General features: G+C 42.0%; 1 protein-coding gene across 6 annotated transcripts in view; it reads left to right on the forward strand.

The window, feature by feature from the left end:
• The window catches only part of srrm3 (serine/arginine repetitive matrix 3), a 54,990-nt gene that overhangs the window by 10,161 nt on the left and 20,737 nt on the right, over positions 1-24,092 (forward strand). For all 6 annotated transcript variants that reach the window (XR_002171114.1, XM_019895186.1, XM_019895184.1 and 3 more), the window contains exons 3-5: positions 13,621-13,919; positions 22,435-22,530; positions 23,793-23,885. Coding sequence is in view for 5 of the 6 variants with exons in the window: in XM_019895186.1 (XP_019750745.1) it covers positions 13,633-13,919; positions 22,435-22,530; positions 23,793-23,885 (476 nt within the window). In the remaining variant the exon portion in view is untranslated. The remainder of the gene's footprint in view (positions 1-13,620; positions 13,920-22,434; positions 22,531-23,792; positions 23,886-24,092) is intronic.

The following is a 24,092-nucleotide window of genomic DNA, read 5'->3' on the forward strand; positions in this document are numbered from 1 at the left end:
TCAAGCGTGACACAGACGGATGTAACGGAGAATCCGGTAATTTTTCAAAATAAAACATCTTTCGTATTCCGAAATAAAACGGAATTAAGGCAAGTTCTTTCTGTGCGGCCCGGTATCAAATGCCCTGCGGACCGGTACCGGTCCGCGGACCGGCGGTTGGGGACCCCTGCTTTAAATAACCCATACATAGGTGTGAATGGGAGGTCGTTGCAACCAGTCCAGCTGTACAAATAAATAAATTGATGTAATCATACACAAGGAAAATCTTTACTAGTCAAGTGGAATCTCGAGTTAAATTACCCGAATGTTCAAAGGTCAGCGCTCGGCCGTGATGAAAAATCTGCCTCTGTTGCATAAAACTGTTTAAAACTGCTCTCATGGATGACATCGGAGTTTGGTTCGGCGTGCATCTTTGAAGTTCAGATTTGAGGAGTTTATTGTTTACGTATGAGCAGTGGTTAACATACTCTTGTAGTACTGTAATAGGATAGGTAGGTTCATCAAAATATGACGTGAAAAAATTGGATTTTATGATATCGACAGTCTGACAGACCCCGATGTAGATTGTAATGTGAACCGCCATCACATTATTTGCTCTTGTTATTGTCTGATATGATCCTCCACTACATCCTAACTCCGCTCATGGAAACAAACTTTTATTTGCACAGAGGCTAGGATTACATCCGCATGCCTCCTCTGAAAGATGTCTTAATCCTTCGCCCTAGTTTGCAGATTAGACAAACTTCTGCCTTTTGAAGATTTCTCCTTCTATCGACCCCCTCCCCTGGCATGTAAACACATTTGAACACCGATTAGCTCCCAAACATTGCTTGAGTCCGTCACATCCCCACCTCTAAAAATAAACATGTAGCTTTCACAAGGCAAAAAAAGCATTAGCGTATTCTTTTATTCATGCCCGTATCGTCTCCGGAGGCAGGGCAGCGGCGTCCGTTGTTTCAGCGGCCGCTTTCGGGAGCGCACAAGCACAGCTAGTTCTTCCTTAACATATGGCTGGAGGAAAAATCTGAACTGCCAGAGAGGGGTGGGTTGCCTCATGTTGTTTCTTTGTCCGTGGCCTCCGACAATAGGAGTGAGGTGTTGAGATGTAACGGCACAACAGCGGCGTCACGAATAAGGGAGAAATGACCGATCTCACCTTTTGCCGGTTTTCTTTTTGGCAGCGTCCGGGTTGTTTGTGACGCGTGCGTGCCGTCTTGTGGTGTCGTGAGATCGATACAAAGTAGATGATCTCCATCATTGTCTGATGCCTCCTGTCTTGTTAAAGCGAATTGGTTTCGTCCTGACCCCTCTCGCAATCAGTATGTCGTAAATGACTTTTATTACATAAATCATTCTATATTATTTATTACTGTCATGTGGACCTCATGAGTTATTGTATAACATTACTGTCTCTGAATCGTTGAATTGAAATACATGACATTATGCCTTTGTCACCTTTTGGCTATAAATTGCTTAAGTCTGACATTTAACTCGAAAACACTAATGGCTGCATGTTGTTCTAATCGTTAGCACATATTCCCCGCAGTTCTGACGTTTGTGATTCGAATCATGACCCCGGCCTTGCATTGTGTACTTTCGATGTCCTGCTGCCGTTTCCTTCCTCGTTCGTTCTTAAAACATGTATGTGAGGTATAATAACACTATAAATTTTCCATAAGGGTGAATCAGTGGCAGATGCTGGTCTGTCAAGGAGGGGAAGCTCAATTTCGGCCTACATCATAAAATGCGTCCGTTTATTTCTACGTGAATTCTACTTTCCGTTCCTTTTCAAGAAAAAGATCTGTGACCGTCATACCAACAAGGCGTCTTTCCCAGGGACTTAACTGTGGTGATATAAGTCAGTCTGCGAACACAAGCAACTATAATAAAACACACCAGAAATAAAATATTAATCTGTCGCTAGTCATTTTCAACAGAGAGAGTGTCGCTAAGATTATTAGAAGTCTCCAGTTCAACTCAGAACAGAATGAGAATTGAAAAATGCTCCCACGATGCCTACACCAAAAGATCGGTGATTGGCTCATTTCGCTGTCAATCAAAAAGAGATTCGGCCTCAGACATATCATCCAATCATCATGCAGAAAAGCTCAGTGTCCGGGCCAGCCCATACACGCCACTCTCCGTAGACTCCCAGAGACGCTGAGCGTCCGGTGGGCGGGACAAAACCAGCATTTATCCAATGATTCGTCTCGTTTCAATGCCTTGGGACAACGGGCTCTGAACTCTCTGGACGCCCAGCGTCCGCGCTGTAGACGCTCAGCGTCCACACAGTTTAAAGCACAGTGAAGCTGCGGGAATGAATGAGAAGAGAGTCGCGTCGTAACCAGTAATAAGAAGGTGATTCGGAACAAAAGTTAAGCGCGTTGTAGGTGTGAATGTGAGCGTGAAGGCTTGTGTAGCCTCCATTTTGCCAGTGATTGGTTGCCGACTGACCAGTGCGGAGTTCAAGTCTTCCTGCCAGTCTTCCTGCCTCCACATCATCTCGTTTCAGTTCGCTGTCTCGACAGAGTCTCTCTGCTTTGAAGAGATTGTTTCCTTATTTTGACAGTTGCTGAAAGAAAGCGGGGGAAAAAGTCGACAACGAAAGTACAAAAACATCCGGGGTATGGAAAAGTGAGATAACCTTGCCGTAATCTTTCTCCTTGGGTGCAGCGCTGTTTCAGAGCTGTCAGCAAAGTCAGCGTTGCCCCAGTAAGCAGCCCTTCAGCTCCGCTGTCGATACAAAATGTATACCGGTTGAATACGCTAATGATACGCAGAGGGAACCTGATCTAGGGCAGGATTTGTTCTGAGCCTGTGCCTATGGCAGAAGGGCAGTTGACAGAAGCCTCCGCATCTCTGCACCCGTGATTGGTGTGTTGCTGTTGTCATGGCGACGGGGAATATTCATGGGTAACCAGAATACAAATTATAAATCATTAGGATGAATTTGAAATTGTGACACATCAAGATGTCTTTTGCGCTCTATTACTAGCTTCTTTGTCAACCTGCAATCGCAAATATCAGAGATGCGAACAGAAGACACAAAAGGTTTGATTCGAAATGTTCATACAATCGACCAGCACGGCACATCTGCTATGTGCCTAATTTCTAAAGAGCATCTCTGCTCACTTTAATTTAGAAATGAATGTCTAGGTTACCTTAGAGACATGCCGAGGCAGTAGTCTGACGTGGTAATTTAGGTGAGCAGAAAATCCGAAAGCGTTTAATGAAATGACATATTACATTCTGCTTTCCGTCTATTTTCCTGAACGCTTTTCCTCATTTGGATCACAGGCACGCGTGAGCCATTCCGAGCTGTCTTTGGGCGATTGATTGGCACTTAGAGACTTGACAACCATTCACACCTATAGACAATTTAGAATTTAAGAATCAGTCATTTATATTTTACAATTTCAAGTTTGGACGTTTAATTTTACAAGCAAAACATTTTTTTATTTTTTCCTTTTATCTTGTAATTATTTTTTTTTCGATGTGGGCATAGTACACCTGTGTACATCAAAAAATTAAACAATATACTGTACTTTATATGAATGATTGAATGCCATTTTTAAAATTATTGCCATAATAATACACCAAACCCGCATTGGCACCAAACAATCAAATAATCGAGCACCCGGACCAAAGTACTACCAAACCTCATGTCAAAAACTGTCTATCTAACATTGACTCACATATTTTTTTTTTTTTTGCAGCCACTACTTAAGGGAAAGCTAATGTTATAATTTAGTACAACAAATGAAAATTGCAGTATTTTAAGTGCAATTATGAAAAAAAAAAAGAAATTTCAAGGGCCTGTAATCTGCATACCATTAGCAAATTGCTCATTATAAATGATTGCGATCAAGTAAACATTCTGATTTTTATTTTTTTTAATGCGATCATCAATGTTTGATGATTGATATAAATTGTAATTATCCTTTGAAAAATACCCATCGGAAAGCTGCAGGTTAACAAATGGGAAAAAAAAGTCGACAATACACAAATAAAAAGACATGGGGACAAACCCAAATTGGTGAAACCATCAAGTAATCACGATCGCATTGAAATCGAGCTGTGCTACAGTTTGGAGTTAAAACTCAACACAGATGGCTTTTTCGGAAACCAATCCATTTGTATTTGCACGTGTGCTGCTGATAGCGTTCCGCCAAATGAATCATAGGACAGAAATTCTAATGAGCTTATTGTTCGCTTTTTTTTTTTTTTTCCTACCTCACCGCTCTCCTTAATTAAGTGGAATTGCAAGTTCAGCTTGTGAGAGAGCAAAAATCTGGACAAAGATTCCAGATATCCTGCATGTTGTGGACTTATCCTGCCTCGCTGTTCATCCTCCTATGTGGAACGCGTCATGTCTTCCAGCTGGCTTGCGTCGCTCTGATCCAGTTAAGTAGCTTTTTAGGAAGGCACCAGCACAGTGTGTGGTTGTGTGTGGGTGTCTGCGTGTGTCTGTGTGTTTGTCGGCTTCAGCTCTGCAGACACGTGTCAACTGCTTTGGTACACAATGCTGTACTTACAGTATCTGAACTAGCACCGACTCGATGTCATTGATATATTTTTTGGGCCTTATACACCCCCCCCCCTTCCCCCATTAGTTTGTTCGGTATTCTTAATTAACCCATTGAGGGACAGCGGTTACTACAGTGGACAGTTTATCATGTTAAAATGTTACACGGTGCATGAAAGGGTTCAATTGTGTTTGAACGTAGTCGAAAATAATCGAATCAACAAGTCACCTTGTTAATTCAACACGAGGCTCCAAAAATTGGCAACCTCGATTCGAGGTAGCTGTCAGGCTGCGAACGCTTGCCTGCTTTTGTGACACAGCGTCGGCAGGAGTCTTGTTTCACTTTTCCCAGCCGTGTTGAGAATGTTCTCTTCTTTCTCTTTAATTGCATCTTGAAGCACCTGAGGAAAGGTGGAGTGTGCGACTTGACTGCAACCAGCAGAAGCACGATTGATTCAGTTTAAACCGTTCGCAAAGTGCGCTTAGACAGATACTATTGCGTAACACCCCCAGAACAGCATTATCTCGCTCGATACGACATTGAAAGAGGAGTTCGGTACAAACTGAGATATTTTTCCCATCCCGTTAAAATAACATGTAGGGGGGAAAAAACGGTTCTGGGTTCAAATCTCAGCTCTGGTTATGGGTTCAAATCTCAATCGAGGCCGTCCTGTGTGGAGTTTGTATGTTCTCATATCAAGGCTGTTGACTGAATGCTGCACACAAATATGGACTATCCCATTTCAATTGAATTCCACATCTCATGTAATTCCTCCTTTCTTTTCTTTCTCATTCCCCTCCCGCTCATTTATGGTCTTGAATCGCATCTTCTTGCAAGCCATCCTCCTGTTTTATGGCGATTGTGGTACCGCTTGGTGGGCGGGGGGGGGGGGGGGGGGGGTAAATGCGCACGCTCCTCCCTAATCCGGATTCATCCAGTGCCTTTGAAAATAAATGAATTGCATTTCAATACTTGCTGGATTGCAGGAATAAAGCAACATTAGAGATGAAGTGGATGTTAATAAGACTGTGTGTGCAAAATGCCCCCCCCATCCCCCCAAGACTTTGTCCTTGACTATTCTGGTAGTTCAATTATAAGTGAGTGAATTTTTCTTCTTTTCATTAACTTCTTGTTTGTTCAAGTTCCGTCAGCTTTCGCACCAATTTGAGAACTGCATTTTTCAGGATTATAATAGAACTGCCAAAACTGTCAATGTTAACCTTTCATAAGAGAGGTCGTTTGCATTTGTACAGTATGCACAATAAATGGAGAAAGTCAAATCACGTTATGCCCAAGTCCAAGGTTTTACACTGTATGCGATCTTTCATACTGCACGAAACAGAAATAATCAAACTAAACAAAAATGAGCCCCTTGTGGAGACCTCATGACATAATTCGACTCGTTTGCCTGAAGCTTCGTAAGCGGCGGAGCGACTCCCTCCTAATTCACAAGCATTGTGAAATCATAAATCATCTCACCCCAAGTGATTTTCGCTATGCCCTAAAAGCAACTGATTGGCGCTTGCTGCTGGTAATCCGAAATATTTAAGGTATTGACGAAAGTTAAAAACAATTTGAAATTTTAGTGCGGGTGTCGGTTGGGCAAAAAATGTGTGCAAATTAAGATTTGATGCAGCGGCTTCCGTGCGTCCTGGCGGGTGATTGCAGGCTGGGAATGATTTTGCGCTGTTAAGTGACAAGCGTCCTCTTTAGATCTGGCAGCTGATCTCGCTGCTCTCCGCAATGCTGTGGCAGCATAAGTGCATCCGTGTAGGCAAAAAAGGAGGACAGCGCACCTTCTAGTGCCGCAGTCAGCCGACATTGACCTCCTTTACCTGCAGGTCGGTCTTGACTTTCTCAGTTCAATTACACAGCAAGCAGAGCAACAAGAAAAAAAGATGACCTCTGTATGAGATTCTTTTTCCACTTATTCTGTTACAATAATGGCCATATGAAGCCTTCGGGGAAAAAATAGACTCACTTTCAGGAATGGTGTGTGCCGGACTTGACGGGGAGGGAAATAATGGGTAAACGGTGCCCCCAGATGTAGCTGTAAATACCGGCACTTTCATCATCGTTTCCACTGGTAAAATGGTGTTCACTCCGCTACACACTCCACACAATTTTCTGCTTCAAGTGGAATTGGTATTTGAACAGTCCTATTCATCATGTGGCTCGCGATTTTGACATCATGAAACAAAGTAAACACTTGCCATGATCAACAGGTTGTTCTTTGAAGTGAGGTGGAGAAAAACAGAAACCGACGCGGTCACAGAAAGAGATGGAAGTGGACGTGCCCTGCAAATGTATTGGTCGATACACGGCTCAAACACCCGTCGTGAATTTTGAAGCAAGTACTTTATTCACACCAACCTTGAGAATGTACACTCGTCTGCATGCACATATTTGACACGACGAAAGAATGAAAAATCATCCGATTGAGAAAGCTGCTCTTTTATCCTCTGCCGAAATTGTGATTTGGCTAACCTCCAAATCGGATATATATTCGCTGTGTGAAGTTCTTCTGAAATTGTTGACACAATGTTACCCTTGTGTCACTCAGTATATAGTTGCTTTTTTAAAATTATTATTCTTATTCTCCAAAGGCTTTAAATGCCTGACAATGAATTTATTCCCACCTGCTCTTTGTGAATCATTTGGGTTTTGCCTATTAGCAAAGACAGACATGAGGATATTTGATGAATTACAGGCTGGTTTTGGCATCGTGTCTTTGAGATTGGATGACAGATGTTTTAATTATGTGTTAATGTCCATCCATCCATTTTCCAATCCGCTTATCCTCACAAGGGTCGCTGGAGCCTGTCCCAGCTGTCTTCGGGCAATAGGCTGGGGACACCCTGAAACGGTTGCCAGCCAATCGCAGGGCACGCAGAGACGAACAACCATCCACGCTCACACTCACACCTGGGGACAATTTGGGGTGTTCAATCAGCCTGCCATGCATGTTTTTGGAATGTGGGAGGAAACCGGAGTACCCGGAGAAAACCCACACAGGCCAGGGGAGGACATGCAAACTCCACACACGGAGGCCAGAGCTGGAATTGAACCCGGTACCTCTGCACTGTGAAGTCGACGCGCTAACCACCTTTCATAAGAGAGGTCGTTTGCATTTGTACAGTATGCACAATAAATGGAGAAAGTCAAATCACGTTATGCCCAAGTCCAAGGTTTTACACTGTATGCGATCTTTCATACTGCACGAAACAGAAATAATCAAACTAAACAAAAATGAGCCCCTTGTGGAGACCTCATGACATAATTCGACTCGTTTGCCTGAAGCTTCGTAAGCGGCGGAGCGACTCCCTCCTAATTCACAAGCATTGTGAAATCATAAATCATCTCACCCCAAGTGATTTTCGCTATGCCCTAAAAGCAACTGATTGGCGCTTGCTGCTGGTAATCCGAAATATTTAAGGTATTGACGAAAGTTAAAAACAATTTGAAATTTTAGTGCGGGTGTCGGTTGGGCAAAAAATGTGTGCAAATTAAGATTTGATGCAGCGGCTTCCGTGCGTCCTGGCGGGTGATTGCAGGCTGGGAATGATTTTGCGCTGTTAAGTGACAAGCGTCCTCTTTAGATCTGGCAGCTGATCTCGCTGCTCTCCGCAATGCTGTGGCAGCATAAGTGCATCCGTGTAGGCAAAAAAGGAGGACAGCGCACCTTCTAGTGCCGCAGTCAGCCGACATTGACCTCCTTTACCTGCAGGTCGGTCTTGACTTTCTCAGTTCAATTACACAGCAAGCAGAGCAACAAGAAAAAAAGATGACCTCTGTATGAGATTCTTTTTCCACTTATTCTGTTACAATAATGGCCATATGAAGCCTTCGGGGAAAAAATAGACTCACTTTCAGGAATGGTGTGTGCCGGACTTGACGGGGAGGGAAATAATGGGTAAACGGTGCCCCCAGATGTAGCTGTAAATACCGGCACTTTCATCATCGTTTCCACTGGTAAAATGGTGTTCACTCCGCTACACACTCCACACAATTTTCTGCTTCAAGTGGAATTGGTATTTGAACAGTCCTATTCATCATGTGGCTCGCGATTTTGACATCATGAAACAAAGTAAACACTTGCCATGATCAACAGGTTGTTCTTTGAAGTGAGGTGGAGAAAAACAGAAACCGACGCGGTCACAGAAAGAGATGGAAGTGGACGTGCCCTGCAAATGTATTGGTCGATACACGGCTCAAACACCCGTCGTGAATTTTGAAGCAAGTACTTTATTCACACCAACCTTGAGAATGTACACTCGTCTGCATGCACATATTTGACACGACGAAAGAATGAAAAATCATCCGATTGAGAAAGCTGCTCTTTTATCCTCTGCCGAAATTGTGATTTGGCTAACCTCCAAATCGGATATATATTCGCTGTGTGAAGTTCTTCTGAAATTGTTGACACAATGTTACCCTTGTGTCACTCAGTATATAGTTGCTTTTTTAAAATTATTATTCTTATTCTCCAAAGGCTTTAAATGCCTGACAATGAATTTATTCCCACCTGCTCTTTGTGAATCATTTGGGTTTTGCCTATTAGCAAAGACAGACATGAGGATATTTGATGAATTACAGGCTGGTTTTGGCATCGTGTCTTTGAGATTGGATGACAGATGTTTTAATTATGTGTTAATGTCCATCCATCCATTTTCCAATCCGCTTATCCTCACAAGGGTCGCTGGAGCCTGTCCCAGCTGTCTTCGGGCAATAGGCTGGGGACACCCTGAAACGGTTGCCAGCCAATCGCAGGGCACGCAGAGACGAACAACCATCCACGCTCACACTCACACCTGGGGACAATTTGGGGTGTTCAATCAGCCTGCCATGCATGTTTTTGGAATGTGGGAGGAAACCGGAGTACCCGGAGAAAACCCACACAGGCCAGGGGAGGACATGCAAACTCCACACACGGAGGCCAGAGCTGGAATTGAACCCGGTACCTCTGCACTGTGAAGTCGACGCGCTAACCACTGGGCCGCCTATGTGTTAATGTAAATTATTAAACACATTCATTACACATCATTTCAATTTTGTGTTTATATGAATGACACACTAATGTATAATGTAGCAATCAAAAGTATATGGTCATATTGGAATTCAGTAACAAGCATGAACAACAACGCTGGTTGTCTCAAAGGGTTCCAAAAAAACCCAAACATTGTTTTTTGTTTTTTTTTTAAACTACAGCCTTGCAAAAGACTTGCAAACTCAAATAGTAAGTGACCGAACTCTCAGAAATAGGCTCCAAATGTGCCAGACCATTTCCATCGCAGAACCTGTATTCACAATTTGTACGTAGCCCAAAAAGGTAAACCAGCTAAATTCTTAAAATATGCCAATTAAGCTAAAGATTTCAATCGTCCGAAATCAATCAAACATACCGGAAATCAAGATGGCTCCTTTAGGAATAATAAAATAAGCAAAGACACACCGCAAAACGTTTTGAGACACACTTTTTAAAAGACATTGCTTGTAGTTCTATGTAAACCTTTGAGATGAATTTAAACAGCAATAAGAGTGCTTTCTGCTTTTCTCAGTCAAGGTCAAGATTTTGTTCCTTCCACCAAGCAGTGATGGCTGTCTGTTCAAACGCTGTAATTCAATCACTGGGCCCCAGAGTGACGAAGCATGCGATGACAAAAGGACAATGGGGGTTGGGGAAAGTGGGAGTGAAGCTTTAAGAGTTGGCCTTAATTGAAGAAAATGCCTCAAAGGCTTCAATTCATCTCTGCTTTTTGCCTCGTCCGAGCAGCAGTCAAAAATGGAATGCACTTCAACAAGACAATAACAGGATAGCTTCCATTCAAACTGTAACATCTAAGAACCAGTAAAATGAGAATATTAACATATTAGTGCCTTGTGTTTTATATACAAAGCATCTGATATATTTTTGAATGGGAAATTCACATCGTCTGCAGCGGTGACAACAACAGATCTGTTATGACTTGATAGACAGATGGCCATCCATATGCTTCGTGCTGGGAGTGCCCTGCTGCGTATGATTCCAACTGGAAAAAATATATACAGTCAATCTAAAAAAAACAATATTCTCATCCAGGGCGGCCCGGTGGACCAGTGGTTAGCACATCAACCTCACTGCAGAGGTCGTGGGTTCGATCCCGGCTTCGGCCTTCCTGTGTTGAGTTTGCTTGTTCTCCCCGGCCGGGTCTGCGTGGGTTTTCTGCGGGTACTCCGGTTTCCTCCCACATTCCAAAAATATTCATGGCAGGCTGATTGAACACTCTAAATTGTCCCTTGGTGTGAGTGTGAGCGCGGATGGTTGTTCGTCTGTGTGTGCCCTGCGATTGGCTGGCAACCGGTTCAGGGTGTCCCCCGCCTACTGCCCGAAGACGGCCGGGATAGGCTCCAGCAACCCCCGCGACCCTTGTGAGGATAAAGCGGATCAGAAAATGGATGGATGGACGGATGGTATCGCACCCTCAACAAATCAGGTGATTTTTGCTGCATTTTTGGACTCCATGGTAAGCTGTGACTTTGTAAAACAACATGTTCTCATGCCGCATGACAAAAACGTTCTTGGGGAAAAAGGCTTTTGAAGCTGGGCATTCTCGTTTGTTTTTTTTTTTTTTCTTTTTCTTTTCTCCAGAGCAAATTCCAGCATTTTAGCTTTGTGTAAGCTGCATCGTTGTGAAGTAAACAGAGACAATGCTACTTAATTTTCATGTGCAAAATCATTGCGCCATCGACGGTACAGTACCTGCATCTTTGTGTGTGGTGCAGAAAAGAAAACGGAGCATTCTCATCTCAAGGCTTTGTTTTTGTTTGTTTCCTGTTTCTGTTCATGTTTATTTCCAAACATGGTTGGCACACGATTTCTTGACAGTTATACAAGTCCTCACAGAAAAAAAAAAGGTTGAAGACTGCATTAATGCAGCACTGCAGATCACCTTTAGTCCCCCCGCAGAGGACTCGGACATGTGTCTGCTGATTTCACCTCACGCAGCGCCCTTTCTTACCTCATTTGGAACACAATGCAAGGAAAGACTTTTTTTTTGGGGGGGGGGGCAATTTGTTTCACCATGACACATAATAGTTCTATTAGTATGATGAGAGACCGAAAGAATCTGGCTCTGAGCTTCCACTGCCATTGATCACTTAGGCAAGTCAACTGGAAGATCTGATGCTGCTAACACTCATTTATATCCAAATGAAAAGATGACTTTTGTGAAGTGTACCGCGCTCCAAAGCCTTCAAGGCTCTGAGGAGTTTTATACTAATCCCGAATTCATAGATGATCTTTCAACAGAAGAGTGTTTAGTCTAGTGATCGTGTGTGCAGATGTGAAAACGTTGTCACAGATTATCAAGTGCTAATTTATGGCGGAACGCATCCTGCTGTCCTGACACCTGTTCTGTCAGCTGAAGGCTGAGTCGACTACAGCCAGAGCCAATGCGCCTGTTCAGACGGCGGCATCCGCTATTAACCAGTCAGACGTCCACATGCGGACGCGGCATCAACTGCCCGGCATACAAAACTTGTGATGAGATAATGTTGTGGTAGCCCGGTTCCCCCCCCCCCCTGCCTGGTGTCTTCCGTTGTTAGCTTCAACCCTCTATGACAATGATTAAGTGCCTCAGCTTCTCATCTGTGGCTCCTCAATGAAAAATGAAGCCATTAGATTTGCAGTGGGAGACTCCAGAGTACGTGCGGCGCAATTCTCCGCACGCGATCTTCCACTCTGATCTTAATAGGACAATTCATCTCGATCAAAATGTTCCCGTGCCACTTTTACCAGATGAGGTTGTATTCCTGGAAAAAAAAAATCACAAATAATAACAACCCTCTAATCAAATGAGCAATGCAACCACAAGTTTGAAAAGTTAGAAAAGAAGAAAGCAGGCTCAAGTCAAGTTTAAACTGTGCGCGCGAGTGTGAGAAAAGCTTTATTTTTGTCCGACCATGTTGTTCGTAAAAAGCAATTTATGCAATTAGCCGTTTGCGAACAGTGGCAAATGGCCTTTATTATGAAGCCGCATACGACAACATGCCGTCGAATGAGAACAAAGCACTGTTCGCAAATGGCCTTTATTATGAAGCCGCATACGACAACAGCCATTTAACAACTGATGCAACATAAAATTATGTTGTGACACTGGCAAAAAAAACCAAAACACATTTATGGTATTTTTGTAGGACTGTGCATCATTTTGGTGCGCTCCTGCCGAAAAGAGCACGGCCGGTGCCAGCACTGTTGTGAGTCATGCATGTCTGCATGTAGCCTGAATCCCGTGTTGCGTTTGTTGTGATCATCACATCATAACGTTCTGACGTGCTGCTCAATTCAGACAGAAATCCTGCAGCTTGTCATGACAAATTAACATCAAATCACAAAAAGGATCCGCTTCCGGGGTGTTTGGCTTGGCAATTAACTTTTTTTTTTTTTTTTTTTCCTGCCTTACTGGTATTCCAAAACCCTTGCGGGTGCGCATATGAGTGAGGATTACGTTTTCTCCATGGAGTACGACTGTGTCAAGGTTATCTTGTCAAACGTTATCTGTGTCAGTTTTCGTGTGTGATAGATTCAGGATCCCGATCTTACACAAAATTAGACTGCAGAGTCCATCCGAAAGCTTATTGTTGAATCTCAATTAAGACCAAGGACATCATCAATTCTCCCTGGCTCTGATCTATATTTAGTAGCCATGACATTTTTACATGGAAAAATCTGTAATATGCTCAGAGGCTTGTATTGCTTTGCTTATATAAGCTTCCGTCTCTGTAAAAACCTGAGCAGATCAGATTGTAAATTGTTGCGGCTATGGAAGATAAGTATATTTTGATTGTATCGATCCAGATGAGATTGCGGATCTCTATGAATCGTTTCCTTCATGGAACTTCTGAATTGTAGCCATTCAAGCATTGATTTTACATTTGACAAATGTATTAGCCTTGGCGGATGTCTGGGCTGCTCCATTTTCCTGGATTAACATCCAAGTGTTTGGGGGTAAATCCCTTTGAGCTCAATTCCTATCTTCCTAATAAAACATATTGAGTCATTTTGACTGCCAATTGCCGAGTTAACATTTTCTCTTTGTCTCCTCTGACCCCACAGACTACAGTCATCATGTATGATGCAGCGAGGGTGCCAACTCCCAACGATGGTGCAAACGGGCTCACCAAACCAGCTGCGCCTGCGGCAGGACCAGATATGGGGGCAACAACGGAAGGAGGCGGCCTAACGCCACCAACGACCCTACAAGCAAAACCTGAAGAAGGACAGCCAGGTGCAGAGGAAGAAGAACCACAGCCGGTCTTGGTTAAAAAACCACGGAGAGAGATCTTGGACCATGACAGGAAGAGGAGGGTAGAACTCAAATGTATGGAGCTCCAAGAAATGATGGAAGAACAAGGGTAAGTTTGAGTGCTTCACTCCTCAATAATTGTTCATCAAGCAAACAAAATACTTGCTGGTTAGTCAACTGACGTGTTTGCTGACTGAGACCTCATCTTTTTGTAAAATCAGTTTATTAGGTAAATGTATTGAACTTCATTTTGACTGACTTATTGAAGGTACAAATCTTACACTGGCAATCCTTCAAAAATATGACGTATTGTGAATAATTTGTTGTGTACAGTGGTACCGCTACTTATGAAATTAATTGGTTCTGCAAGGAATTTCTTTACTCGAAAATGTTGGAAGTCGACACATTTTCAATGTGAATAATCCATTCCAAGCCCGCTACCCCCGACCAAAAATTCAGACATAAATGTTTTATAAAGCATAAAAATGCATCAAAATATGTAACAAATACATATAACAATTAAATTGTTGCACAATACATGAGAGTTGCGCATAATGTAAAAAGCAAAGAAAATGATGGTCATTTAACTTTTAACTGCGTCCTCATCGTCTTTTGCCCTCTTTATGTTCTCTCTCAGAAGTGGTTTTTGCCTCGCGTTTTGGAAGGAACTGATCCAAGGACGTTTGCTTTTGTCCACTTTTAACAATCCTTTGAAAAAGTCCAGGGCAAACATCAGCAGAGTGAGCGATCGCCGGACTCGTGAATACTTTTTCTGGGTGAATCACATTTACATAAAACTATCGGAACACCTTATGGAACGAGGGGAGAATGACGACGGTGCTGCATAGACACATATCTATTTATTTATCTATCTACACTCATAGACACATACGGTACAGGTCCCTGTACCATAATTTTACCTTTCGATCTTGAAATTTCTTTCGTAACAAGAGGCAGTATTTTCCTGTTGAGGTGCTTTGTAACTTGAAAATTTCGTATGAAGAGACGTTCGTAAGTAGAGCTACCACTGTATTGAATTTGACACTAGACTCCAACTGGGGTGTCATTAAACAGCTTAGAGCCTACTTAGGGAAGGCAGAATAACATCCACGTCACACGCTTGCTGCATGCAACACGGTCCTTTTAGGATATCTTCCCAATACAACAATTTGCATTTACACACGGTGCCCGTTGGCACATTGTTTTTCTTCAATTCTAATGTTGCAGCGATCGTGAGAAGCTAAAATCAAAATCACGATTATGTTTCAAGTTATTGCCCGGCACTACGTTGAAGCTGATTGCATATTTTTGTGTTTGTGCCTTTTTGAAACAGAACAGTGAAGACATAATTGCATGACTGGTCGATGTGATGATCGTGTGCTGTATGCACTTTAATTGTTTCAAGCCGTCTTGTGTTTTAATTTTCAAATACCATGGGCGATAGAAGAGTGACAGACAGTTTTACCACAAATTAAATCCTTTTGCGGGTGATACAGAAGGGCACCAGTATTAAATTAAATTGTTTGAGGGATAGCACACTGGGTTAAAATGTTGACCTGACTTTCAGATTGCTATCCGTCATTCAAAAGAATCTCGAGAAGAAGCGGTCGAGATCATGGATGAATGGAGGGCACTCATTTTGCTTTCGATCTGCTGTGCTATTTAATCGAAATCCAATTACGATTTCGATTAGTACACTCCATGATTACACAATTGGCATAATCATAGCATCACTATATATATATATATATGTATATATATATATATATATATATATATATATATGTGTGTGTGTTGTGTGTGTAGTGATGTCATGTGTATGCACACACACACACACACACACACACACATACATACTGAGACCATGTAATGGTGTTGCACTATATGTTCTTTTCTCTCTCTTTCCTGACTTCCCCTTTGCATGTAGGAAATTCTTCTGTTTGTGCGTGTTTTCTTTTAAGTGCCTTTCACCCTTTCATGCACCCTGTAACCAGATAACTCGGTAAGCTGTCCACTGTAGTAACCGCTGTCCCTCAAAGGATTAAATATCTTTTTAATTATGTGAAGCACATTGAGTTAGCTTTGTATGACATGCGCTATATAAACAAAGCTGCCTTGCTTTGCCTTGCCTAGCTGTGGGGTGTGTTAAGAATGATTTTCTTTTGCTCCGATCTGTTTTGAAAACAGTTGGGGCCACCAGTTGTATAATAACGATAAAATGCACAAATTAAGCCTGATTATCTTTGTGTGTATCCCGCTTAAGAGTGATTTGAAGGACTGGTGATCTAGTGGAACACTACAACCGATGTTACAATACAGCAATATAGCTCATGATAGCAGAAAACAAGCAGACTCCACTCAGTCTGCTTTAACAGCTTCCTGTTAAGGCCAGACGGGCAAACATTCTCTCTTGAAGGACAGTAACCACTCACCACAGCATTAAAGCTCCGGGCTGACTCGAGCCATCTTGTTTGCCTGTAAAAATTGCCAATCTCATTTCCCCCGTGTCCTCAGACCACCCCCACCCAAGTTATTCTAATGTGCCCTTGTAACAGAGTTTGAATAAAGGATTATGGGATAGGGAAGTAGAGACAGGCCAGGCTTGAGACGCAATTAAGAGGATGGCTGCAGTCTGATTGGCGTGTCTGAGATATTGTGTTGACTGGGGTCTCAATAAACTATGAGACTGGGGGAGGGATGTCTAGAGTGACGGCCAGTTGGTAGGAACTTATTCGAGCGCCTTGGCAATTTATAGAATATCTCAATTGAGATACTCAATGCTTCATAGCGGTCAGTGTTGTTATTTTCAGACTAGAATTATATTTATATCCATGTGCACATCAATTTTGGTGACAACCGATTACAATTTTTTTTTTGTACATGAAGTGACATTGTTGTTTCTCAACTTAGAGAGGCTACCTTTCGATGTGAATTGAATGAAATATATTGAGAGATTCATTCTAATATTTTCAGACTGTAATAGCACATGCCTACACATATCTCTATAAATATTGGTGAGGATCTATCATAGTTTTCGGACATTATGCCACCTGCCATAATATACCGGCTGCACACCGTTGCACAGTTCAAGGGTTGGCTGAGTCAAGTTTGCTTGACATGTCCGTGAGGTCCGCATGGCTCCACTAATTCAAAAATACCTCAGTTCAGCAACCTCTGTCCCCAGATTTTCTGCACCACGCACCTATGGAAATTTGTAACCTGCTGGGCGATCTGCCTGGGAAAACATAGTGAACGAGCAATAGCTAGTAAAACAACAGTCTTTTCTACTTCCCGATTTTTTTTTTTTCCATTTACCTTATTTTCCGCACTATAAAGCGCTTTGGAGTGTAAGGCACATCTTCAATGAATGGCCTATTTTAAAACTGTTTTCAAATATCGGATGCACCGCATTATAGGGCGCATAGAATAGAAGCTACAATAGTGGCTGCGGTTGCATCATGCATCCACTAGATGGCGCTACGCTAAAGGAAAACAATACAGCTTTATTTATATTGAGCTTTCACAACCGCTGCAGCTATAACAAAGCGCTTTACAGAACATTTAAAATACTTTGTCCAAGATATCAGAATACTGATCCATATATAAGGCGCATCAGATTATAAGGCGCACTGTCAGCTTTTGAGAAAATGGAATGCTTCTAGTTGTGCCTTATAGTACAAAAAATACGGTACTTTGTTCATTGTATGTAGACTGTTAACCCCAAACTGATAGTTTATCTGCCTTACAGGAACAAAAATGCCCTGGTTTGATTCCAGTTTGGACTGTTTTGCACATATTTCCATGTGACCTTTGTTTTTCTGCTCCTAAGGCACCAGTATTGATTTGCTGTGAACTGCTGTAATTTTTCTGTATATTGTACATGTGACATGTAAAACACCTTTACTTTTATTATATGGTAGCAGACTGAATGCTTTCAAGTACGGTAGACTTGTGATGGCTGATTCGCTTCCAACTCAATAACTTCTCTGAAAAATGTAATGGAAATTATATTGCAGGCTGTTTAATTGAGGCGTAGTGGTGATGCATCATTACATGCCCTGCGGCGGGTGAGTCGTTTTTCCCGTTCGCTAATAAGTGCTACTCACAGCACCTTACACTTTAGACACATGAACCTTGCATATGTTTTCACAAAGCTGTTGGCTATCTGCAAATGTGCACTCCGCCCCACTTTTGCACACATTAAACTGAACTAAAGAAAGAATATGTAAGATTAAAAATCCATTATCCAAGCACATTTTCCGGAAGCCAAGCATCTTTTTTTTTTATTTGCTACATAAGAGAAATGCATGATTTATTTATTTTTTGGGGCACCCATGCATTCATTTCAGTATAAATAATGTTGCCTGTATATTTACAATATAAACATTTCGTGTCACACAAAAGTAATGTGTGCCTTTTTCTGGTAACATAAATTTCAATGGGTAAATGTTTGCTTTCTTGAGTTGGCGGTTTCTATTTTATTTTATATTTTATGGGGCCGCCATTTATTTAATACAAGAATGTGGAGTTCCATCCCAACCCCCAACCTACCCACCTTTCCATGCAGAACTCCTAAAAATGCCCATGCCCAGTGCTTGCAATTGAGTCATTGAAACTAATCATTACCTTTAAATGTAATCCTCTCATTGAGTTAAAAAAAATAAATAAAAGTGTAGACAGTTGCACCACAAAAATTAGACTGTGTGTTTGTAAAATAATCAGCATCTCGCTGAACTTAGGTTGTGAAGCGCGATTGCAATATTCCAGGATCTTCAAATTTTCCATGGTATGTATGTATTAATGCTATTCTCGAAAAGTTTTACATGAAAAATGGATCAAAGTTAAAAAATAAATAAATTAATTAAGAAATATTGTTCTATCCAACAGTGACTTGGAAACTTGTCAGTCCTTAAATACAAGGCAAGGCTTTAATTGGGGGAAAAGGAGCAGGTGCGCCTGCTGGAGGGAAACGCCCTCCACTCCAGCTGGAGCTGGAACAAAAACAAAGGCAGACATGACACCGTTTGAGAGTCGAAGCATTACACGGTGGCACTAATTCGAAATAGCAAGGTGGGGGTGTTCATGTTGTTCTCCTGCCTTCCCACCGCCTTTCAATCTCCCTAACTACACTGCTGCGGAATTGATGGCCGCACCATTTAATGGATGCGCAACAGTCCCTGGGCTCGACTTGTGGAAGCGGCATTTTCAAGCATCAAACACACAGATAAGACCCGCATGCAAACGCGTACTTAATGGAGGGATAATAACATGAAGACAGTCTTCGGGTTGCATTTTGTCTTCGTTTTAGGGTATTGTGAGTTAATGGAGATGATCTACAATTGCTCAGAGATGTCAAATTACTGCAATTACGTTCCATAATTGTGGTGATTTGTTATCGTGAGCTAGACAGGGGGCTCCACAAATCGAATCGCTGTCTTTTGGCTTACCGTCCTTTCAAATCATCATGAGGATTTCAAATTTTTTATTTATTTATTTTTTTATGTTGCCTGTCCTTGTGAGAAAACTTACACACACACATACCCATGCAAAGTAAGGTACCAATGTCAGTTAGACTTTCATTTTGATTTTGATAAATACATTTACTGATTTTCTTTCTTGACTATTTTGACTTGGGCAAACAGTCACTCAGTGTAAATCCCCCTCGATAGTATTTTGTTATGCTGGAAGCTACCCTGCTAGCTACATGGCATTCGCAAGTAAATGTGTTGTTTCGGGGGACATATTCAGTTTGCCATTATTGGTGTTTTTGTTCTTTTTAGTTTTGTTTTATGTTATGTCTTCTGTTGCTGTGTTCAATGTAAATGTCATGTCTTGTCTTGCTCTCCAGGGTTTTGTTATGACCTGTTCTCGTCAGCCCTGTCTCTTGTGTTAACCATTCAGCTCCCCTCCTGCCACTCCGGGTGTACCTCGTGGCCTCGTCAGTTTGCTCGTGGGCACTTGCGGTTCTTTAGGACCAGTATCCAGGATGTTTTCTGTCCCATACCTGATTCAAACGATCTGCTCATCAACAAACTCGGCAGAAGGCAGGGTAACAATCCTGATCATTTGAATCAGGTTTGTTGGAGCAGGGAAACATTTAAAACATGCGGGGTTGCCGGAGTTTCCCACATGTGGTACAATATCATCTATAGAAAGTTCCCACCCACGTATATATGCCTCCTGGAACAGGTGAGACCCCCCCCCACCCCCAGTTCAATGAATCCATCCATCCATGATCTGAACCACTTTATATTACCTCAGGAGGGTGGCGGGCGAGCTGGAGCCAATCCCAGCTGACTTCGGGCAGTAGGCGGGGGTACGTCGTGTTTCAGTCCGATCATAGGTTGAAAATGGTGGATCTTCACCTAGATGCGCACAAATCTTGGACGTCAAGCGAAATAAGTCCACCAATACCAATTTATTTTCATGTCACACTTGATGGGTGGGCAGGCACTCCAGAGATTATTTTTATGCAAGAAATTCAAAAGTACATTTTCCATAACAGGTCAACTCCTTTGGTGATAAAGCAAATTTCAACACATCCCCTTCCTGACAGACTTGGGCAATGTCAAGTAGAAAGCTCTTGCAGCCTGTCATCTTGGATAACGTATATCTTGTCTCCCTTTTTCTTTTTGAGACTTTCACATAAACGCCCCCCGTTTTCAATCACCTTAGCAGAAAGTGTGCAAGGGCTATTGTAAAATGTCAAGTAGCACCGAACATGTTAATGTGTCGTGTGCTGGGTGTGAAAACCATGAATATAAAGTAAGTGTTTAGGGTTTCCATTGTGCTCAGGTGACAGCTGCTGGGTTGAGAGATTGGCCAACAGCGGGACTTGATGTCGCTGTCAGACTCGCTGGGCCATCTTCCAGCTATTGCAATGCTCCATCACACTCGTACTAATCTCATTCTCCTCGCTGTCAGTACTCTGATGGCTGCAGCTAAGAAGATGTTATCAGCTTTTTTTTTTTTTTTAAATTCCTGAAAAGTGAATACCCCTTTTTCTGCCCTAAAATGAGCCACTGGTTAATTCATAAGATGTCTCGGAGCTCATCTTGCTGCTAGTTGGGTTACTGGGTTTACACAGCAGGTATAAGTGCAGAATTCCGATTCAGTGTTTATTTATATTGAAAAATATTTTGATGTGTTTTTTTAACTGTAGCTGACAGCAGGGTGGAGCCATTACTAACCATCTTTTTGGGCCCGGTTTGCGTATTCCAGCGTTTTCTGTTGTTTTGGCTGGTCTGTACCCACAGGTATTGTTTAGAGAACATCATCATTTTAAAGAAAACAATACTGTTTTTTACAAGGTTGTTTCCTTTAGGTCACCCCAAAACTGATCTCATCTTTCAGAACCGAGTCAGGTTGTGTTTTTCGAGCATTGTTTCTGATCTTTTCCAATATTTGTCTGCTCTATAATTGTTTGGAAAAGACAGATAATAGAGGCTTATGCAACAATGACCGAGAAATTCAATTTTGCAGGGGTTTTTTTTTGTTGGGGGGTGGTGGGATATCAAACCCATCGCAGCACCCTTGATAAAAGTGGGAGACCTACAGATAGAGTCAGTTCCTATTACTGATGATCCTTGACGGTAGCAAATCCCCGCAGCCAGATTATGATTCTAAAACCAGCAACAATCAAAATAATGTCAATGCAGAGTATTGATTGCATAACGTGACCATTGTTTTTGAAAGCGATGTAGTGGATGCAACTCCCCTGTCCTACTTTGTCTGTCTATTCAAAAATATTTCCAAATGTTTAATTCCCTCCTGTCTCCACATTCTCTCTCATGTGTGTCACGCGACAGCTGATCACATATCAAAGAGCTACGGATGAGTTCATGCTTAATAAAGCCGATAGCGATCATCCATTACTCCGCCCCCCTCGTCATTGTGTAATATCTGGCTTGTGACCACATTTTTACAGCTTCATCATTCTTTTTCTCCCATTCTTCCGCTCAGTGCTTCCCTTTAGCTCATTAGAGCTCATTACTGCCACTACAAAGGCAGAATGTGGGGTGGATGATGTGACAAGTGTGAGTCCATCAGCACATCCGCTCGGTGTGCAGTGCCCTGTTCCAACATATGCTGACTTGCATGTCAATCGTTTGACAGTCTGTTAGCCGAACAGGACTGACGTACTATAACTGCTGCACTTACGGTTGTTCGGTGAAGCTGGCTGAATTATTATTGACAACCTTGCAGAGAAAACTGTTCTTGATGTGAAAAGCTGCATAGCACATTGTAAAAGGGTTTGATGTAGTTGTCTGTATCCATCCACTCACAATTTGACAACCAAAACCGAGTGAAATATCCCTGTAGATGGGCGACATTAAATTTAACATGGCAACACAGCACTGGACATTCCCCTCTCTCTATGTCAACATGTCGGCATCCTCCTCTGGATACAGCAAGTTGTACTTTCTGCCTTAATATAATAAAAAAAAAAAAACATGTCACTTATATTTGGACAACATTCACTCAAGATAAAGGATCTGTCAATTGTTTTGATATTGATTTTACTGTTACTGTATGTAAAAAAAAAAAAAATGTTGCAGTGATGACCAATGACATTCACACAGCCTTTTCCAGCACCTTATTATTGTCTTCTTGTACATGCTCAGGTACACGGAGGAGGAGATTCAACAAAAAGTGAGCACATTCCGACAAATGTTGATGGACAAAGAGGGGGTCATCACCAGAGACGGATCACAACCAGTGTAAGTTTTTTTTTTTTCCTTATTTAGGAAAATGGTACAAAATACTGTTAGCTTCCAGTTCAATTCTCACCAAACCAAATCTATGTAATACATTATATTCGACGAGCTCTTCTTCTTGACACTCAAACTACTGACATCACTGGTCTGCTCTTGCACTTAATGAGATTCAAGAATAAATTCCCCCCCCCCCGTGTTTGCTTTCACTCCCCTTTACTTTGATGGCTTCTTTTTGTGTGTTCCTCCACCCTCTTTCTTTCTTTACTCAGTCCCCTCAAATGGAGGATTTTTGCCTGTAAGGGCTAATCGGCATTGCTCTAATTCCAATAACCTAAACATTCGCTGCCTGTCCTGTGGCCTGCCTCTCTCTGTATATCGTATGTACTAAGCCCTGTTATTGTTTTGTTTTTTCTCCCAGTTCTGTGAAGGGGTTAGGTCAACGAAATTGAATTGCATGAGGCAAACCAATCACTGCAATACACCCCCCTTCACACCTACCTTTTATTTAGCGCCTGTGGCGGCAGCAAGGTCAGAGGTGTCGGCTCAGGGAACTCACCAAGGAGGGTGGTGTGGAAAGGAGGATTCTGGGCGCGACTGCTGATGTTTACTAGTGTCTTCAAGATGATCTCTTCATTCATTTCGTATACCCGTTTTTGTACTACCTTGTTAAATTGATTTTCAGTGAGAGGTAGAGTACACACTAAACTGGTCGCCAGGCACTCACAGAGCATGTATAGACATAGAACCATTCACACTCAAATGGACACCCATGGACAATTTAGAGTCTTCAAATTACCTAACATAGATGTTTTTGGAATGTTGGATTAAACATGAGCAAAAGAAAAGAATTGCTCTTGTATAGCATGACTTTAAAAAAAAAAAAGAGGGGGTTTTTTTTTTTGGTTTGTTTTTTTTGGGAGGTGCAATGGAACGACAACAATATATGACTGCCTTCAGGAAGCATAACGTTATTTTCAATAACAACTGTTGTGATATAATGCACAACATTAAAAAAAAGTCTTGAAATGAAAGAAATACTGCTCAACCAGGATGACCATCTATTTATTGGTCACAATAATTGCAGTACTTTAGTCGTTTAATCCCCGGCTGACACCTTTTGTTTCAAGCAGTTACTTATTTTTATTGTTTCAATGCCTCCTTCCTGCTCGAAATCCCACAAGACATACATTGAAAAAAATGACTCTCCTGAACTTCAACAGCAGATTATCCTTTTTTTTTCTGAACCATCTCCTGCCATGTTTCAGGGTCAACCACATGCACTACTACCCAGAGGATGACGGTGAATTGCCTGCCGATGAAGATGGAGACTACGCCGATGATTATCACAGTGACAACAGGTCAATGACACGCTCGATACACATTGTGTCACGTTGAACCGTTGTTAATACTCAAGTCATTCATTAAATCATCCGTGTATTATCTTCACGCGGACCCGACCGATTTGATTTGATTAGAACAGATAAAATGCGAGTTTTGAGATAAAAAAAAAAATTGCACTTGAATTGTCCTCAACAAGCGCTTCCTTACAGTTGCAGCAAAGATAA

This window comes from Hippocampus comes, unplaced genomic scaffold (genome assembly GCF_001891065.2).
Source record: "Hippocampus comes isolate QL1 unplaced genomic scaffold, H_comes_QL1_v1.1 scaffold177, whole genome shotgun sequence".
Taxonomy (NCBI): domain Eukaryota; kingdom Metazoa; phylum Chordata; class Actinopteri; order Syngnathiformes; family Syngnathidae; genus Hippocampus; species Hippocampus comes.